Source organism: Sinocyclocheilus grahami, unplaced genomic scaffold, assembly GCF_001515645.1.
Source record: "Sinocyclocheilus grahami isolate Dianchi unplaced genomic scaffold, SAMN03320097.WGS_v1.1 scaffold84.1, whole genome shotgun sequence".
Lineage (NCBI taxonomy): Eukaryota > Metazoa > Chordata > Actinopteri > Cypriniformes > Cyprinidae > Sinocyclocheilus > Sinocyclocheilus grahami.
The window spans coordinates 765,684-784,861 of record NW_015505263.1 but is presented as its reverse complement, the minus strand read 5'-3'; the positions used below and the strand labels follow the sequence as shown (position 1 = coordinate 784,861).

The window sequence follows — 19,178 nt, the reverse complement described above, 5'->3', positions numbered from 1 at the left end:
ATACAACAGGTTCTGTAAGTAAAACAATTGTTAACTAATGACTGAAGTTGGCATGCGGTTCCCGTCATCTCTCCTCTCCCTGACAGGAAATGTCCAACCCTGGGGTTTTAATATCATGAAGGCACACTATTAAAGGAAAGACAGTTATTAATGAAAGAAGTGAAATTGGCAGCCAACCACTCTGAACCGTCTGACCAGAGAAGGTTAAGATACAATAGAGTCTAATTTTAGACGACTCCACACCCCCCTAGCAAGTAAAGAACTTAATGCTTTTTATTCAGGGGAAGATGGACATTTTTATGATGACATTTTAAAGGGTGACCATACCTGTTACTCATAACGAAGTGTCTCACTATCTCTCCTTTTACACATATTTCAGGCTTTTATTGGCATCAGGGATCTGCACTGAACAGACACACATTCCAGCAGCTCCAGCCGTGAGATTTTACACAACACAGAAAATGGATAAACTCTTCACCTGCCAAAACTGAGGTTCAATTAAACTGCAATAATAGGGGATGAAATTATCCTAAACGCTTCTCAATCCTATCCTAATCTCAAACCACTGACCCTTTCTGACATAGTAAACAACTATCACTAGCACACAAATAACATGTCAGTGAACAATCACAGCAAAACGTTACAATGACTAACAGCTCCTTAACTACAGTAAAATCACTGTCACACATACAACCATGAGTGTAAGTGGTTTAATACAATGTTACTTTAATATGACAAATATTCAGAGCCATTACACTCAAAAATATAAAAAAAATTGTTGATTTTCTCACATGCACAAAAAAATGTAACGTATACAAAAATGGCTACAATTACTTCTTTCAATTTTTGTATGTTTAGTTTTCACATGCATATGCAGACGTGCACATTTATTTCTGCAAATGTAAAGTTCAATAATAATAATAATAATAATAAATGCTAATATTAATGTTGCTGTTGTTGTTGTTGTTAATATTTTAATATTTTTGTATAGATTATTTATAGAGATTATTATTAAAATAAATACTATTAATTTAAATAATAATAATCTATAATAATAATAATAATAATTGTTAATATTTTATGATTATTACCGTATTATTGTTGTTGTTAATGTTTTCATTATTATGTATAGACTATTATAGAGATTATTGTTAAAATACATAAATATTATTTATTTATAACAATTTCTATAAATAATTATTATTATTTATAGACAATAATAATAATAATAATCTATAAATAATGATAATAATAATGATTGTTGTTGTTAATATTTTTTGCCATTATTATTGATAGAGATTCTTATTACAATACAAATTAATACTATTCATTTAAATAACAATCCATAAATAACAATCATAATAACAATTATTATTATGTTTATGATTATTATTAGTGTTGTTGTTAATATTTTTATTATTAGTTATATTTTATAATATATAGAGATTAGTTTTTAAATAAATAAATATTATTTAATTATAATCTCTATAAATATTATTATTATTTATAGACAATAATAATATATATATGTAATACTACTACTACTAATTATTATTATTATAAGTATTATTAATAATTATTTAAAATAATAATAATAATTATTATTACAATAATTTTTTATTATTATTATTATTTATAATAAAACTAGATTGTTACTTTTTCTATGATGAAAGGTATTCACACACCTTCCACGATCCAAACTATAAAATCAAGTTCCGCCTCACATTATTTCACATTAAATACACTATTTTACAAAAAGATGTCAGATTACAGAAGTAAAACAGGCTGCAAAAGCCATTTGATGCTGTGTTTAAGTTCAGCTGCACTGTGAACGCTGGTGAGATGTAGAGAGGTGTAGATCTCAGCTCTCCCGCTGATGCCTTTCAGCCGCTCTGTGATCACGCCACGTCACGCCAGTTAGCCAATTCACGCTTCAAAAGTGGTCCGAAAAGGACTAGATACATGTAATCATTCTCCTTTCTCTTCCTAAACGCTCATCCCTTTTAATGATATATAAATCACACTTACCAATATTTCCAATCATCGTATTATTATTTTCTCCAGACTTCCCCTGAGAAATCAATGTGAGCCTTTTGGGCTGCGTGTCATTTGATCAAAAGAGAAAGCCAGCCTTATTTCCCCTCCTCATCATTTAGCCCTGTGTATATTTAGAGCTTTTCCTCACTTATGTTTGTCACTCAGCAGGTGGATGTAATCAGCTCCGCTACCTGTGTTTTGACACGTCTTGATTAATACTCCAAGCTGTTTCTCAGGATTTTAACTCAAATAATTATTTCATATAGATTTTCAGTCAGGGGATTTGATGTGTGCTTTTTGCCCAGTATTTATTAAAGGAGCACGGCTCAAGTGAAGCAGGTTATTTTTAGAGAGCGCTCTGCAGTTTGACTAAGCAGTTTCATTTCTGTGTATATGCTAAACACTCAGACTACCTGACCTGATGCCGTCATGTACTCTAGTTTAAGCGTGTATTATGGTTTAGTGAAAGCTGCACTGAAAATGCAAAGTGTTAGCACAGTTTATGATGGCTAATGAACAGCTGCAGGCTTACAGGTGTTATGCTAGTTACTGATAAGTAGTGGCTGACCAGTGGCTGGCTTTTCAATGGCTGAAGCCGATTTCCGATGGCTGCGGAATTTTCAGATCATGCAATTATGCCATTCTGTTGAACAGATGTAAAAACGGTAAAATGTGTAAAACGGAGCTGAGAGCATTACATTCTTTTTGCAAAGCAACGTCAAAAAGCAAAAAAACAAAAAATGCACTCTTCCCCCCCCCCACTAGCAGTATCTGCTAACAGTGATCTGAACATGTGGTAAAACAGGCCAACAGTCCATTGCATTTGCTAAGATGACAAACTCTAGATAGAAAACTCCAGACAGACATGCAGCTCTTCATACTCATACTCACCTTGAAGTGCTGCAGCTGTTTGGTGGCCTGCGGGTCATGTTGTGGGTCATCAGCGTCTTGAGTGCCGCTCTCATATTTTTGTGCTTCTGGTCTGAGATTCAGATTAAAGATGAAGAGCTCGGTTTCTCTCAGCCAGCTCTTTAACTCCTTTATCCGGCTCTCCAGCTGAGTCACCATCCTATTGGTGTCTGGAGACAGAAGTTCTCGCTGACTCCGCTGGCCCACACTGGGCTCCACATGCTCCGCCAGGGTTTTCTGATTGGACACAAACACAAAGACAAGAGTCTATAAACACAAACATGGACAGAATATCTCAATTTACCATAGTTTTACTATAGTAACACCAACTGTCATGAAAATGGCATTTTGGTGAAAATAGTGTAGATTCAGGCTCATCTTCTAGGGATCTTTAAAGAACAGCATGGCATTGCTATGATACAAAAATACAATACAATATTTAATATTATTTAAATATAAAATATTACACAAAAAATAAATAATAAAAAATAAAATAAAAACAATAAAGCAAAAAAGTAATACAATTAAATATGAAACAATATAAAATAAAAATTTAGAAAACAACAAAACTTAACAACACAAAAAAATAAAATAAAATATAACATCAAATATTCCATCAAATATAACTATGTTCCCTGTGTGATCATTAAAGACTGTGAATTGAAGTTATCTCCGTGTTTCCTCGTTCCGTGCTCCGAGTGAATTTTGACAGAAGAACCGACCTAAACAGTTACCTCCGTTTGTACCCTCCGTTTTGTTTCCGTTTTTCTCCCAGTGTTTTTCTTTCCGTTGTGTCCCCATGGATCCCTTCACTCCCCCCGAATTCCTCCTCCTCCTGCTGGAGCAGGGAGACAAAGCTCTCGAGGACCATTGCTCCTCCTCCACCTGCTCCGGCCATCCCTCCTCCATGGCTCCTCCCACCGCCGGCTCCACCGTGGGCCGCTGTGGCCTGGGTCCTGCGGAGCTCCTCCTGCTCCGGGTCCCTCCTGTCTCCTCCCTGGCTCCTCCCTCCTTCGTCGCCCCCCTGGTCTCTGTCTGCCGGCCTCCTCCTGGATATCCGTCCTCCTCCGGAACCTCCTTCCAAGTTCCCACCCATTCCCCTCCCCATGTTGTTTCTACAGTGCGAGGATGCACCTTCCGGGAGGGGGCATTATGTCAGGGTTATGGACCTGTCCGTGTGTGTTTTTGCTCCCTGTGACCCAGTTTCTGTCTCCCGTTGATTGTGTTAATTTGATTCCAGGTGTGTCTAGTTCTTCCCCCAATTATCCTGTTTAAAAGCCCTAGTCCTTTCAGTCAGTGTTTGTCGGTTCCAAACGTCATTCCTTGTGTTCCAGTGTCTCCTACATTCCCCGTGTGATCATTAAAGACTGTGAATTGACATTATCTCTGTGTTTCCTCGTTCCTCGCTCCTTGCCTTCCGCGAAGTGTGACAACAAAACTTAACACAAAAAATAAAATATAACATCAAATATTAATTGAAATTAAAAATAAAATAGAATAGAATAAAATAATAAAATGAAAGTGGGGAGTGCTTACAACTAGTAAGTTTTTATAGAAGTCACAGTCACATTTTCATATTCATGACTTTGAGGTCCATTGTTTTTCCTATGGTCTTTCACAAACAAATTTAAACTATGATAAATATTTATAAATGTGGATCCACAAAACATACAAACACATTAAAGACCAAATGCATTCATACATCAGGCTAACTTAAATGTATGGAACTGCTTTACACATAGTGATTAACCCCTGTTATTTGTGTTTAATTAAAAAGTGAGATGTGGTGATGACTGCCGTTTCCACACGGCTGCTGCGCGCCTGAAGTGTCTGATAACAGGTTTCAGCTGATGAGACTGAAAGGGTTAAAATCTCATCGCACAAAGTGGCATTTTAGAGCAACATTCAAATGTTTGTTGAATAGCAAACAATCAGCTGCAAAAAACACACCAATGATTTTAGAAATGGGCTCCGCTGAACAATTTTCCCAGACTGACAGCAAGAGAAGCGAGAACCATGCTGAGCTGCAGTCTGCCTGTGCGTGTGTGTGTGTGTGTGTGTGTGTGTGTGTTTGTGCCCCTCTGTTTGTTTGTGTGTATGCCCACCAGCCTGGCAATCGCACTTTTTAGAGACAGGTTGAACCTTGTATACTGAGATGGCAATTGCAAGCACAATACACACCATTATCCAATTAATACACACACTGGCTGCTGTAATTGTCCTTTCCTTTATGTGATCCGTGTGTTGAGAAGCTGGAATGGAAACAGATGTGATTATGACGCAGCAATGAAGTGACTATTTCAGCATGCAGCATCAATTAAGTTCTCAGGGTTTGGCTGCACGCCTCTGGCCTGAGCCTCTCGTCCCCATGATCGGCCTTTATTAACACATCTGTGTTCCTCTCCTGTCAGCACAGTGTTAATAGCAAAGAAAACAGAAGGCTGGACATTTTAGCTTTAATGTGAAAATGGGTTCTTCTGGCCGAAAACAAATGTTGAGGTTTTCTGCTGGGCTGACTGAGGCAAAATCAGATCTCATAATGATTTTATGAGACATTAGTGCGTGAAAAAGTGCTGCTTTTGACACAAAACAGAGTGAAATGCTTGTCTTTAGTTTAAAGAGATACACACAGTTCAAGTCAACATGACATTTATTTAAAAAAATCATTAAAATTTGATAACCTTCCTACTACTACTTTCCTTTTAAACTGACAGCACCAATTCCTCTTTTTAACCCCTCGAACTACCCTTCTTATGACACTTTTTACCATTAAATCAGTTCCTGAAGGATAAAATTGCACCCTATGGATTTAGGCTCTTGTTTTTCCAAAAGAAATTAACACTTTTATTTAGTAAGAATGAATTAAATAGTTAAAAACTGACAATTAAGACATTTATAATGTAATGAACTTTCTTTTTATGAAAAAAAAAAATCCTGAAAACAACATATCACATTTGCTACAAAAATATGAAGCAGCACAACCATTTTCAAAACTCATAATAATAAGAAATGTTTGTTGAGCAGCAATTCAGCAGATTAGAATGATTTCTGAAGGATCATGTGACACTGGAGACTGGAGTGACACAAATAAATTACATTTTAAAATATATTAAAATAGAAAACAGTTCTTTAAAACTGTAATAATATTTCACAGCATTACTGCTTTTACTGTATTTTTGATCAAATAATGCAGCCTTGGTGAACCTAAAAGACTTCTTTCAAAAACATTAAAAATGTTATCAAACTTAAACTCTTGAACAGTATTAAACATTTTGTTTACATAATATTTTAGATTTAGGTTGCACATGCTGTTTCATCATGTTGCCTTTTACCAGTTTAGATAATATTCTAATGCATTTCAATAGGTAATAGAATGAAAAACAGGATTTTTTTCATACATATTTAAACTGCATATTGAATTACTTCAGCAGATATAAAGGAAACAAATGTAATATTTAGGAAACAATTAAAAAAAAGATGGATTATGCAGACATATACTATGATGATAACATAAAAATGAATGTAAAATTATGGGGGGAAAAAAATCTATTTGGATATAACTACCCATATTTACATATTAAGACCCATTTTATATTCAGCAACTTATTCTCCCTAATGAATGACATCATAATACTAATCACAATTTATATAAAATTCATACAGTAAAGTTACAGTAAAATAAACAATCTATTTAATTCTGTTTAATTTAGAGGAAATGTTGAAGAAAAGTGATACATAAGTTTGCAAAAGTCCAGTTTAATGGACAGAGAACAGAATCTCTCTATTGCCGCTGTTTATCCCTCTCTCTCTCTCTCCTTTTATTTCGCTGTCCTTTCCACTCTTCTGAATACAGATGATTTGACGGGCATCAATGGAATCCAGATCCAGCCATTGTTTTCTCTGAGTAACAAATGTCTCGGTGGGAGGTGAAGTCAATGACCTTGGAGGGTCACACGGCAAAAAAACAGGAATTTATTGCCACTTTATTTTGTTCGGGAACAGTTTGCAATCATAAATTCTTCATAAGCAGAATACTTCAGAGAATGGTCTGTCTCCATAAATATATACGACAGGGGACATCAATTTCAGTTAATTCACAATTTGTGTCAGCACAGCAGATGCCAATGGCTGACTTGATAGGCTTGTTTAATATGCAATTGAGACGGCATAATGCGCGGTGCAGGGAGCAGCGGCGCTCAGACTGAACTCTCCGCACCGCTGACGCTTTATTCCTGTCGCACACGCCCTAACGAGACGCCACTCACGCCAGTCAGAACATTTGCCGCTGAATATTCCGCTTCTGGATAATTCTAATTAATGCTTGATTGCGACAGGGACGGAAGATGCGAGTTGTTTGACACTTTGAAACTCTCTGAAAAAATTCATGTTTCAGATCCAAGGCTGTTATGCCAATCTTGAGGAGCATTGCAGATGCATATCCACGTGGGTGTATGCGTTTACTCTTTATTAGTGAAGATAACTTATTTAGCATCATCCCACTGTAAAGAGCTGTGGAGCTTCACCGCGTTATAAAATTGTAAAAAAAAATGCTCCTAAAAGTAAGAAGCTTGTCATTTATGATCATCAGCTGGTTTAGGAGGTTGATCAGTTTGACTATGACTCGATTAGAGCTCATAGTGTGAAGTGTGGGTGTATGCGTTTACTCTTTATTAGTGAAGATAACTTATTTAGCATCATCCCACTGTAAAGAGCTGTGGAGCTTCACCGCGTTATAAAATTGTAAAAAAAATGCTCCTAAAAGTAAGAAGCTTGTCATTTATGATCATCAGCTGGTTTAGGAGGTTGATCAGTTTGACTATGACTCGATTAGAGCTCATAGTGTGAAGATTTTAGTAACGTTTTTGAAAGAAATCGGCAAGGCTGCATTTATTTGATTAGTAGAAACTGTAATACTGTGAAATATTATTACAATTTAAAATTACTCTTTTCTATTTTAATACATTTTGAAATATAATTTATTTTTGTGATGGTAAAGCTGAATTTCAGCATCATTACTCCAGTCTCACATGGTCCTTCAGAAATCATTTTAATATGCTGATTTGCTTTTTCAAAAAACACTTCCTATTGATATCAAACAGTTGTGCTGCTTAATATTTTTGTGAAAAACCATGATTCATTTGTTTTTCAGGATTCTTTGATGAATAGAAAGTTCAAGAGAACAGCATTTATTTTAAATAGAAATCATTTATTGACATTATAAATGTCATAAATGTAATGGTCCTTGCTGAATAAAATAATACTTTCTTTAAAAAATCTTTCTGACCCCCCAGTCTCTTCAACATTTGTAACTACAAAAAAGATCATTGGAGAAATTACTATTTCAGTCTTTCTACTTCAAAATTCCACTCAAATTTCATTTAATTCAATGTGTTGCTTAAAGTTACTTTGTAATCGTTTCTGAAATGTACTAACAATGTACTAATGAAAATTGTTTTTAGACCAAATGTATTTTTTTCAGTGTATGAATGCAAGTTGCTTTGCATAAACGTGCTGAATGAGCTGTGTCTTATCCAGCAAGGAAGTGGTTTGTACAAGTAAATGGCTTAAAAATAGAAGAAACGTTAACATAAAGCAGAGATACATTTTGATGGTAGTTCAAAAGAGCACTAAAAACAGGGTAACTTTGACATATTTCAATTTGAAGTAAAGGAAGCTTTCAAACAAAAGTGTTTTAAGATGCATTTTCGTAGCATTTTTATTCTGACAATGCCTTCCCAACTTTCTCTTGCATTCTCTGCGTCTCTTTCTCCTCCAAATCTTCCCAACCCGCCCGTTTCCTCTCATCTCGGCAGGGAACTCTGGATCAAGGAGAGATCTGTCTCAAGGTGTGACACTCACCTGTGTCAGAGCAGCGCTGACTTTGTGAGCCGACTGTTCAGGAAGCCCTTTCTTTCCACAAAGGGACCCCTGACTGATGTGATGCTCTGTGTTTTTAATAGCGATTTCCCAAACAGGACTCAAGAGTTTCGTAACTCCTTTATTGTATTTGATAAAACATGTTCATATAGTAGGCTGAACAGAGAGAGACCAACCTCGAGTTGATCCCATTTGCTGCGGAGGGCCGTCAGCCGCTGGTCAAAGTCCACAGGAAGTTCAGTGCCGCTCCTCTTCAGAGATTCAGACCAGCCCAGAAGCTGCATCTTCCTAGGAAGCCACAAGGACATCTCCACACTGTTCCCCTGCAGAAGCACATAAAGCAGTCAGAGGGTAAGAAAAGCATGCATATCAATCTTAGGATAGGCTTTGCTGTTTTATTACAGCAAGGACACGAGACACATATGTACAGTGTTTTCTCAGCCCTTTGAATAGTTGGGCTTAATTTTGTACAATTAAAACACAATCCTTTTAGAGAAGATCTGCATATTTAGTACAAAAGTTGTGGGTTGGTAAATTTAAATGTTTTAAATGTTTTTTCTCTTAATGTCTCTTAAGCTCACCAAGGCTGCATTTATTTGATCAAAAATACAGTAATATGAAATACTATTACAGTTTAAAATAACACTTTTCTATTTTAATTTATCTTACAATGAAATTCATTCCTGTGATGCAAAGCTAATTTTCAGCATCATTACTCCAGTCTTCAGTGTCACATGATGCTTCAGAAATCATTCTAATTTCATAAACATTTCTCATTATTATCAATGTTGAAAGCAGGGATACATTTGAGCTTTTTTCAGGATTCTTAGGCTACGTTTACACGACAACGGTGTAGTCAAAAACGGAAATGTTTTTAAAAAGTTTCACGTATACACGACAACGTTTTCAATACGATTCGTGTTTACACATATCCACAAAAACGACCAAAAACGCTGTATTACATATGGCAGGCCAGTAGTTGGCGCTGTCACCTTGTTAGTAAACAGTACCTGTAGGGAAGTTACGATTATATGTTGTGTATATGATGCGTCTGCGCTGTTGGTTGTAATATTGGTGAAGTAAATCCACACTTTGCTGAAGAAGCGTTAGCAAACTCTTGAGCAGCAACAACAGTACTATATACTCCGCCATTGGCTACGTTTACATGCAACCAAATAATCAGTTTGTAATCGAATTGACGGCTCAATCAGATCCAATCCGATTGAGCTCGATCGGAATGAAATTTTGATTGGATTGAAGGGGGTGGTTTATTCCTTTTCTAATACGATTGAGAGTGCATATAAACACTCAATCCGATTGAACTCAGAAACTGAAAGGTCTGCGCATGTGCAATTGCGCAAAAATAGCGTAATGACGTATGGCGAAAATTCCTTTTGAATAAAATGTTGTATAAATGCATGTCCTGTCATTATAAAACTCTCCTGGATGCATATGGATACATGGATACATGGATACATATTTATTCTGCTGTTAAAAACAAATAAAGAAACCGTGTAGGAGAGAGGTTATTATGTGCAAACAGTGAGAAACTCTATATTTGTGCAGTGTGCGCATGTCAAAAAAAATCAATTCCGATTTGGCGCTTGTCACATAAACGCGCACATCAACCCGATCACTTTATTTAGCGTTCATGTAAACACTACATTCAGATTCCTCAATCGGAATGAATTCAGTCCGATTAAACCAAAAATTGTGCATGTAAACGTAGCCATTGTTGTGTATGTTTGTTCGCGCTTGCCTTTAAAACCGACACGTACTGCGCATGTCTACATACCTAACACGTACTACGCACGCGCATGACGTCCCCGTTTTCAAAGATTCCCGTTTTGGGTGTTTACACGGAAACGACAACGGTGCCGTTTTCAAAAACTTCCACTTTGAAACCCGTTTTCAAAAATATGCGTTTTCAGTCCCCAAAACGCCATTGTCGTGTAAACGAACAGGCAAAACGCAGAAAACGTTTCCCGTTTTTGGCTGAAAACGTTGTCGTGTAAAGGGCCCCTTAGATGAACAGAAAGTTCAAAGGAACAGCATTTATCTAAAATATAAATCTTTTGTAACATTAGAAAAGTCGTTACTCTCACTTTTGTTCAATTTAATGCATCCTTGCTGAATAAAAGTATTAATTAGCACTTTCAAGCATTAATTGCACAGCAGTGCATATCAATAAATCTTAATCCAATTTACTGAAAAGTATGATTTTTATCATTTCTCCTATCAAAAAATACCTACCTTCATTTTACAGTAAACATTTTAATTAAGCATTTAAAAGAAAAGTAAACAAATGGGAAACATTTTCTATTTAAAAATATTGAATAAATATTTCAAATATAGGTTAACAATTCACAATTGTGTAAAATATGGGTCCAGTATACAGTAGAGTGTCTTCCTGTCTGCTCGGCAATTCGAGTTTTTTTTGCGTTTTTTTATTGTAACATTTAGGTGAAAAGTAAGTAAATGTTTTATATATTTATATAATTAAACAAGGAATATCAATAGTATCCAGAACTGTAATGTAACATCCATTACCATGAACACAAATCAAATCTTCAATTTCTTTTCTTCTAAATCCTTTATATTTGTTCCCACAGACTTGTGACTTCTCATTTGTCACCTCAGGAGGATAGTGGGCATGTATGATAGCAATTTTCACCCCTTCAGCTCACGTCTAACGGGATACTGACTGTATTAGGTCACTCCGACACTAGTTGAGCAGAATTGTGACATTTCTGTTTGAAAGCTGGACTAACATACAGTAAAAGATGAAAGTGATGCTATTCGACACCTTTTTTCAGTTAATTTCTCTCTTCATCCCTTCCCCTCTCTCTCTCTGTCTGTCTCTCCCACCATTTCATTTTCTGCATCAATAGCTACTTGATTCTAGTTTTCGGATGTCATTTATCATTATGGCGGATGCGCATTTAAATATTTAAATGTGCTGTTTTTCCCCCCATTCCTCGCTGTCATCCGGCCAGCGTTCATTTTTCACTGTCGTTTGTTTTGATGGAGATGGTATCACACATCTTTTAAATCATTCATCCCTTTCAGTTTTTAATAGTGGCCGCCAAACTAAAGACGCTCCTCTTTAAAGTAAAGGGGATTACACAATTTGTTTGTTGACAGCAAATATTGATTTTAAGTCCTCTCATAGGTTTAAGAAATGGCAGGTTATTGATGGAGAACGCAGACGGAGGGAAGAGATAGCCTGAGTAATTAGAATGCCGGAGCGATGAGAAGTTGAAGCATCATGCTAACCTTAGCTACGTGCATGGCTGACTTTTGGCCCTTGAGTCACTTTCACCGTTGCAACCTAGATAGGGTGATTTGCATACTTAACCCAAGGAGCTCGGGCTCAAAAACTTTATAGTCAACTGTGTAATTGACGGTGAAGAAAAACATATTCCAGGGCCAAAGGATGCCACCGAGGTGGAGGTGTGACGGAAATACATGATTCTGGCATTGCTCCGTTAACCCTGATGAGCAAAAACTGATGAAAGTTTGTTTTTAAAAGCAGGTTATCAGTGCACAACAGGACACGCTCGCACACACTTAAACTTCATTATAGTAGAGAAGATAAACTACATTTTTAAAATCAAACCAAAATAAGCCATCCACTTCTATGTCCAAGTACATTTTGTCCTTTTGGTTTATTTTATTTATTAATAATAAAAAATAACATTATTGGGTCACACTTTATTTTAAGGTCCAATTCTTGCCATTTACAAACCATTAATTACAAATTTTGCTTCAGTAAACTCCTAATTTGCTGCTTATTAATAGTTAGTAAGGTAGCTGTTAAGTTTATGTATTGGGTAGGATTGGGGATGTAGAATATGGTCATGCGGAATATGCACTAATAAACAGCCAATATGTTAATAATAGCCATGCTAATAAGCAACTAGTTAATAATAATGAGAATACACAGTGAAACTGACTAAAATTGTGTTAATGACAAATGTGAACATGACTTACTAACTAAATGAAAAGCCTATAGTGTTCATTTTTACAGTCTTTTTTGTTTTTATTCATAGTTTTAGTTTTTTGACAAACATTTTTTTTTTAAATTCATTACTATAAATACATTATTGTGAAGAAAATGATCAAATCATAGCAAACAACCCACTTTAAGGTTTATAAACATCATGGTAACTTCAGAGTTTGTCCATATATTCTGACATAACTACATATTCCATCCATATTTTGACATTACATTTATATAACACTCATACATATACAAAATATTACTTGCAACATCATACAGATTTATAGTAAAATTGGCTAAAATCATGTGAATATGACTTATTGATTCAATTAAAAGCTCAGTGTTCATTTTTAGTTTTTTAAAATGTTAGTCATAGTTTTATCTTTTAGCAAAATATCTTTACAATTGTGTAAATACTTATAGTATTTCCTCATTTTAATCCTTTCTACTCCTAATAAAAATGGCATCTAATTTTTATTTACAAAAAGTGCCAAAAAAAAAGTACAAATACACACCAAATATTTAACATGTTTCCAAATTAATTAAAACACATCTCAACATTAAACATTGTCCTGAACCCATTTCATCATCCACCACATGAAAATCTTTCTGATTATTTAAAAGAAGGGAAAAAAGCATGTCTCTCCTCAACAAGTTGTATAATTTGAGTTATGAGCTGAAGTCAAATATTTACAGTTAGGGACATCACTAGTCCTAAACATTAGTATAACATCAGTGTCCCTCGAGATCCCATGATGAAAACAGGCAGCTTTACTAACACTCATTTAACACTAAGGCACTGCAATAGTGAGCAAAGATGGCGGAAAAATAGATGAAATATCAACAAGCCCTTGTAAGTTTAATTTATTTCACATATTAATGAACGCGAGTCTGGAAATGTCAGCAAAAACGCAGTCACACATGAACACACTTAATGCGGTTTCGCAGATTCATCTTATCCATTAAATTAAAAGTTTGTTCAGGCTCCGTAACTTGTTGAGACAACAGAAGTGAGACTCCATGAACTGAGGCAGGGACGGGGCGTATTCAAATCATTTTATGCTAACGTTCACACGTCAGAAGCCAGGCGGCGGCAAAAATGAGAAGGGCCTCCCGACGGGCCTTCATCTCGATGACGGATTCTGCACTGTCCCTAAATCAAAAAGGAAGTAATAACATCTTTCTTTTGCCCTGAAATGAATCTGCGAAGGGCGGAAAAAAAAAAAGAAGTCCATTCTGGGTTTCTGCGATTATCCACCGAAGCTGCCGTATTAGATGTTTAGCACGAAGGAAAGGGAATCCATTTGAGAAAAAACTGAATATGCATCAGCCACATGAAAACCTACACTGGGAGCTGATGAGTTACAAATTGACTCAGAGGTACAAAATATGGAATTTGATATGCTTTCGTGATACAGAGCTGAATGAAGCTGGGAAAACTGATAATTACTTAATCAGTTTGAGGCCTTTTCATATCTTGCCAGCATCCTTGATGTCTGTAATTCGCTCTAGACGGCTGCTCGGGGAGGGAGGCGCAGAGGAAGCAGTGGAGAGGGGAGGAAGACCGCGCAGAAGAGGCCCATTGATGGAAACCCAGCACAGCTGAGGAGCGCCAGCCAAGCTCTCAAAGATGTGTGAGTGCCGGGCTTGAAAGACCAGGAAGCAAAAAGCTACATATTTACTTTAAAAGGAGGAGAAAACGCGCAGCCTCCATTTGGATGCGATTCCTTACTGTTTATGCATAATAGACGCTGCTTTTTCTCCGTCGTGAAAAATCACTTTGCGCCGAAAAAAGAGGGGGGGGGGGGGGTTCCGCAGCCTCCATTTGGATGTGATTCCTTACTGTTTATGCAAAGTAGACACTGCTTTTCCTCCTTCATGAAAAATCACTTTGCACCGAAAAAAAAAGAGGGGAAAAAATCTGTTCAAACCGGCCGGGAACAAAAGTCCTTGAAACACTGTTAATTGTCACCATGGCGACTAGAAGAATAAGCCATTTTACAGCTGGTATAGAAGGCTCGTATTGAGTCGAGCTCTTTTTTTTTTCTTCGCCCGGCTCTCTTCTCTCTGGTTAAGAACAAGGTGGGCAGTCACGATGGGGTCAGTGAGGGACCCAGGAGAGTTTCCACCAGCCTTTCCAGACCTCGGCTGGCAGGAGGTTCCTTCAACAAATGCACTTCACATTGTCAAAATGCATCAAGTGGCAACAAATTGCACAGACAATGCCATCGTTCCCGACGACAAGAAAAGGTTGAGCATTAGAAAAAAAAATGTTAGTTACAATACCGCATAGACGTCAGCCCGTGGGACTCCCTTTCTCACCGACATAATAGCATGCAATCTGCAAAACAATATGGAGCATAAAACGACTCAGAATATTCGCTCTCACCTCCCCTTCTAGCTAAAGACTGTGCATTACGCAGGTTTCTATAGTGGTAATGAGGGATTCAAAAAATCCAATGAACAAAGAAAAGCCTGGTCAGTCCAACTGATGGTGTACAAATGGTAAGACTGAGCAGCCAGGCCTTTAGCCCTGAAGATTTATACAGAAATAGCTCTGAACAGGCCTTTATGGACTCTCCTTATGGCTCTCTGATTGTATCTCACAAAGAAAATACCAGGTCATAATTCAGGTCCATATTTCCGCCTATAAATTACATAATATATAAAAGGAGTATTTAAAATAAATGTAAACAATTAAAAATGAAAATAATATATAATTAATATATTTGAAAATATATTAATCTATTAATATTAATATATACTACATTATTTTATAATTTAAAATAATATAGTATATTTGATAATTTATGTTTTATCATATATTCATAAAAATATCACAATTTATCAAATCTTAAATTTTTTTTCTGTGTGAAAAACACTTACAAATTCTTTAAAAACACTTCAAATAAGTAAATTAATACATTTTCAAAAATATCTCATGTAATTATGTCCTTTCCGTACATGCTTTTTTGGTCTATTATTAGTACTATTGCACTACTCTTCATTTTTTTGCGATATACGACAATGAGATTTGAGTGGTGATTTTGTGCTTTATTACTAAATTAAAAAATTAATTCAATTAAAAAGATAATTAAATATTAAATAGAACAAAAATGCTTCCTTTATTTATGTAAAAGAGAATTTCTTACTATTTTCTATTTGATTTTACGGAGAAAAATGACCCCAATGTTTCTTTCATGTTCACATACTACTTTTGATTCCTAACGTCAAACTGCGGTCATCACTGTTTCTCTACCTCCGATCTGCTGGTAATTCATGGTTTAGATGTGTTGTTCTTTTTCAGCCTCCCCTTCTGTCCCCTCACAAGGATTGGTAGTGACCCCCATAGGAAGCCCATGCCTAATGCCATTGAATGGCGAACAAAGGCACTATTTATCCGGGGCCCGGGGTCTGGAGCTCAGCTGTGAGTTCGGGTAGGAGGGGTTCTCATGGAAAGATACTCACACCCCATCCCTCTCTACTCTGACCGTGGCATTTTTCTTCTCTAGACAAACATAGGAAATAATGCAATCAGCCAAGAACTCTGGGCTTTAAGAGCCGAGAGAGGCCTAAGATCTGTTCAGCTCTGCTCAGCCTGGCTGTAATCTAAAGTGATGGTGCCAGAATTCACAGAGCTTCTGCTGCTCACAGCACAGGAACTTACTGCTCAGAGGTGCCCTTTCAGAGCTCCAGGGACTTAAACGGTAAGATCACCCAAAAATCAAAGGTCTGTCATCATTCAATCACACTCAAACCCTTTCGAAAAGGAGACATTTAGCAGAATGTCCAAGCTACTGTTTTCCATGCAATGAAAGTGGAAGATTTTGAGTGCCAAGATACCAAAAAGACCGAATAAGCACCATAAAAAGTCTGTTTGACTCTGTATTCTCTATATTCCACATCTTATAAAACCAAACATTATTGACATGCTAAAAACAGACATTATTGACTGATAATCGTCCCTTTTTAAGGTTTTTATGGTGATTTTTGTCCTTTTGAGTCTGGAAGTACAATTACTGCTGACTTTCAGTGTATGGAAAACTGCAAAACACGCAAAACATTTCTAATGTTTCATGTAAGGAAAAAAATCATATGGGTTTGGAAACAACACAAGGGTCGGTAAATTATAAACAATTCAACAATACTGATGGAGTGATGTTTCTTTTAGGGATATATGAACATTCAGTCGTCATTTTCTTACCCTCCTGTCCTTCCAAACCTGTATGACTTTTCTTGTTCGGTGGAAAAGATGATATTTTTAACTGTTTTTCACTGTCCATTCAATGAATTTCAATTGAGGCATCACTGGTCTTCATTGCTTTTTATTGCATTATTTATTTTTTTGTAAAATATATATTTCCAAATGTCATCGTTTGTGATGATTAACAGCAGAAAGCCAGTGACTCAGGTAAGTAAATTAATAAATACATTATCCATTAATGATATATACATTTTGAGTAAACTAACCCTTTATCCAAGATGGTTCAAAAAGAAAACTTCCTTATGTATCAGTTTGCTAAAGTCAATGCTGTCTAGAAGAAACAGCTGAGATATTAAAGAGATCTCATATGTGATTTTTCTTTTCCAACACGTGATTTAATCTTCTTTTTTTTTTTACAATTTAGAGACTTTAACCAACTACAAACAGAAGTTAGTTAGGCAGAGCTTTTAAAACTAAATAGGTGTGAACGTGACAGATATTCCAACTCTGCAAGTAATTTTCCATGTAAATTAATGGCAGTTCGGCTTAATGAGTATAAATTTGCAACCTTTGAAAAAGAGAGGGAAAATTAAAATGTACAATGTCATTTGAAATTGGCAGAACTGACCAAGAAAATTACATTTGAGGAGTCGAATCGCTTGCTTTCTTCTAGCTTATTCCATTTGCATTAACTGAAAATCATATTACACAGGCCATGCATTGTTAATTGGGGCATATATTGCATTATCCCCATATAAATCAAATGACAGATATTGAAATGAATAGCAAATTCACTAATAGCGAATCATAAAACAATCTTTTTTAAGTATCTCTCATTAATAATTTAATTTCAATTAGTACAGAATGAGTCTTTTCATTCTGGGTTTTTTCTTTTTTTGCAGAACTGGCCGTCTGCTTTTGACTGATGTGATAATAATTGAGATATATTTGGATCCAAAGCCAGGGACTGAGAAAGAGAGAGAGAGAGACAGAGCGCTTTGGCTCAACAGCCCATGAAAGTGTAAATCATCTCCACAACAAATGCTGCAGTTCTCCACTGTGAGACAGAATGAGAAAATAAGAGTGACAAAAAGCAAAAAAGAGGTTGCTCTTTCATAGCTCTGGAAACTTAATTAAACAACTCCATTAAGTATCAACTTTATTTCAGACATCTGCTAAAATTCCTGGGGAGAAATAAACACAAATTAGACAACTGTTGACTGTTAAGATCTCCTCTGAAACTAGAGGAGAAACTTGAGAAATTACTGGGGTGTTTTTCTATAAATCTGAAAAGCAGGAAGCCTCCAAAAAAGTCCATTTGCCCGCCATTTAATCTCCAGTCTAGGAGAAACAACTGAGATGAAGGGCTCACTAGTGAAAAACATCCCATAGACTTATACTGAACGAGGGACCCTGTTATACAGCTAGCAATGTACAGTAGCAACACCCTGGTAATGACCCACAACAACACAACACAGCAAGTTTTGAATGGAAAAGCACCACTCCCTTCTCTTCAGGGAAACCAAGTATCATCTCAGACATTTTCCCTAAAATATCTTGGGAGAAAAAAAGAAACAAAATAAGTCAAAAGTTGACATACAGTTAGAGTCTAAAGTTAATTTAAGCTCATTTCTTCCTAGAAAAAACAACTGAGATATGAAGATGATCCCTTTAGTGAAAAAAAATGGGAACCAACCATATATAGAGATAAAAGAGACTTGAGCTAGGAGCAGAGGTGGATTTACCCATTAGGCAAAAGTAGGAAATTCGCCCCAAAAGCCAAGGGCCCCCTAAAATGCTTTTCATCTACGAGATGCGCATTAAGTGCGGACACGCGAACGGTTGCTGTTTACAGTGTTTATCACTACGACAACCGTCTTCGTGTCCGAGTTGAACACACTTCTCGTGTATCCTGCTTGAAGCAAATGAAAATATCATGCATCTGAAGCTGTAATTAAATATTGAGCAACAGTGCGTATTATATGTTTATTGTTTTAAATGCTGCTACTTAATCATAAGAACCCAAGTAGAGGACGCATATGCAGTTACTTGTTTGGTTGATATAATCCATAGGTGTGTAAATGTATAATTTCCTTTTCATTCTTTTTTTCTTCATTTTCATTCAAATTTGTAGTTAAAATAACTAAA

The 19,178-nt window shown here is 36.1% G+C and overlaps 1 protein-coding gene across 4 annotated transcripts in view; it reads right to left on the bottom strand.

Moving 5' to 3' along the window:
- The window catches only part of LOC107586580 (A-kinase anchor protein 6-like), a 148,803-nt gene that overhangs the window by 17,984 nt on the left and 111,641 nt on the right, over positions 1-19,178 (bottom strand). For all 4 annotated transcript variants that reach the window (XM_016274008.1, XM_016274007.1, XM_016274009.1 and 1 more), the window contains 2 exons: positions 9,000-9,146; positions 2,929-3,183 (listed from right to left, as the gene is read on the bottom strand). In XM_016274008.1, the coding sequence (XP_016129494.1) occupies positions 2,929-3,183; positions 9,000-9,146 (402 nt within the window). The remainder of the gene's footprint in view (positions 1-2,928; positions 3,184-8,999; positions 9,147-19,178) is intronic.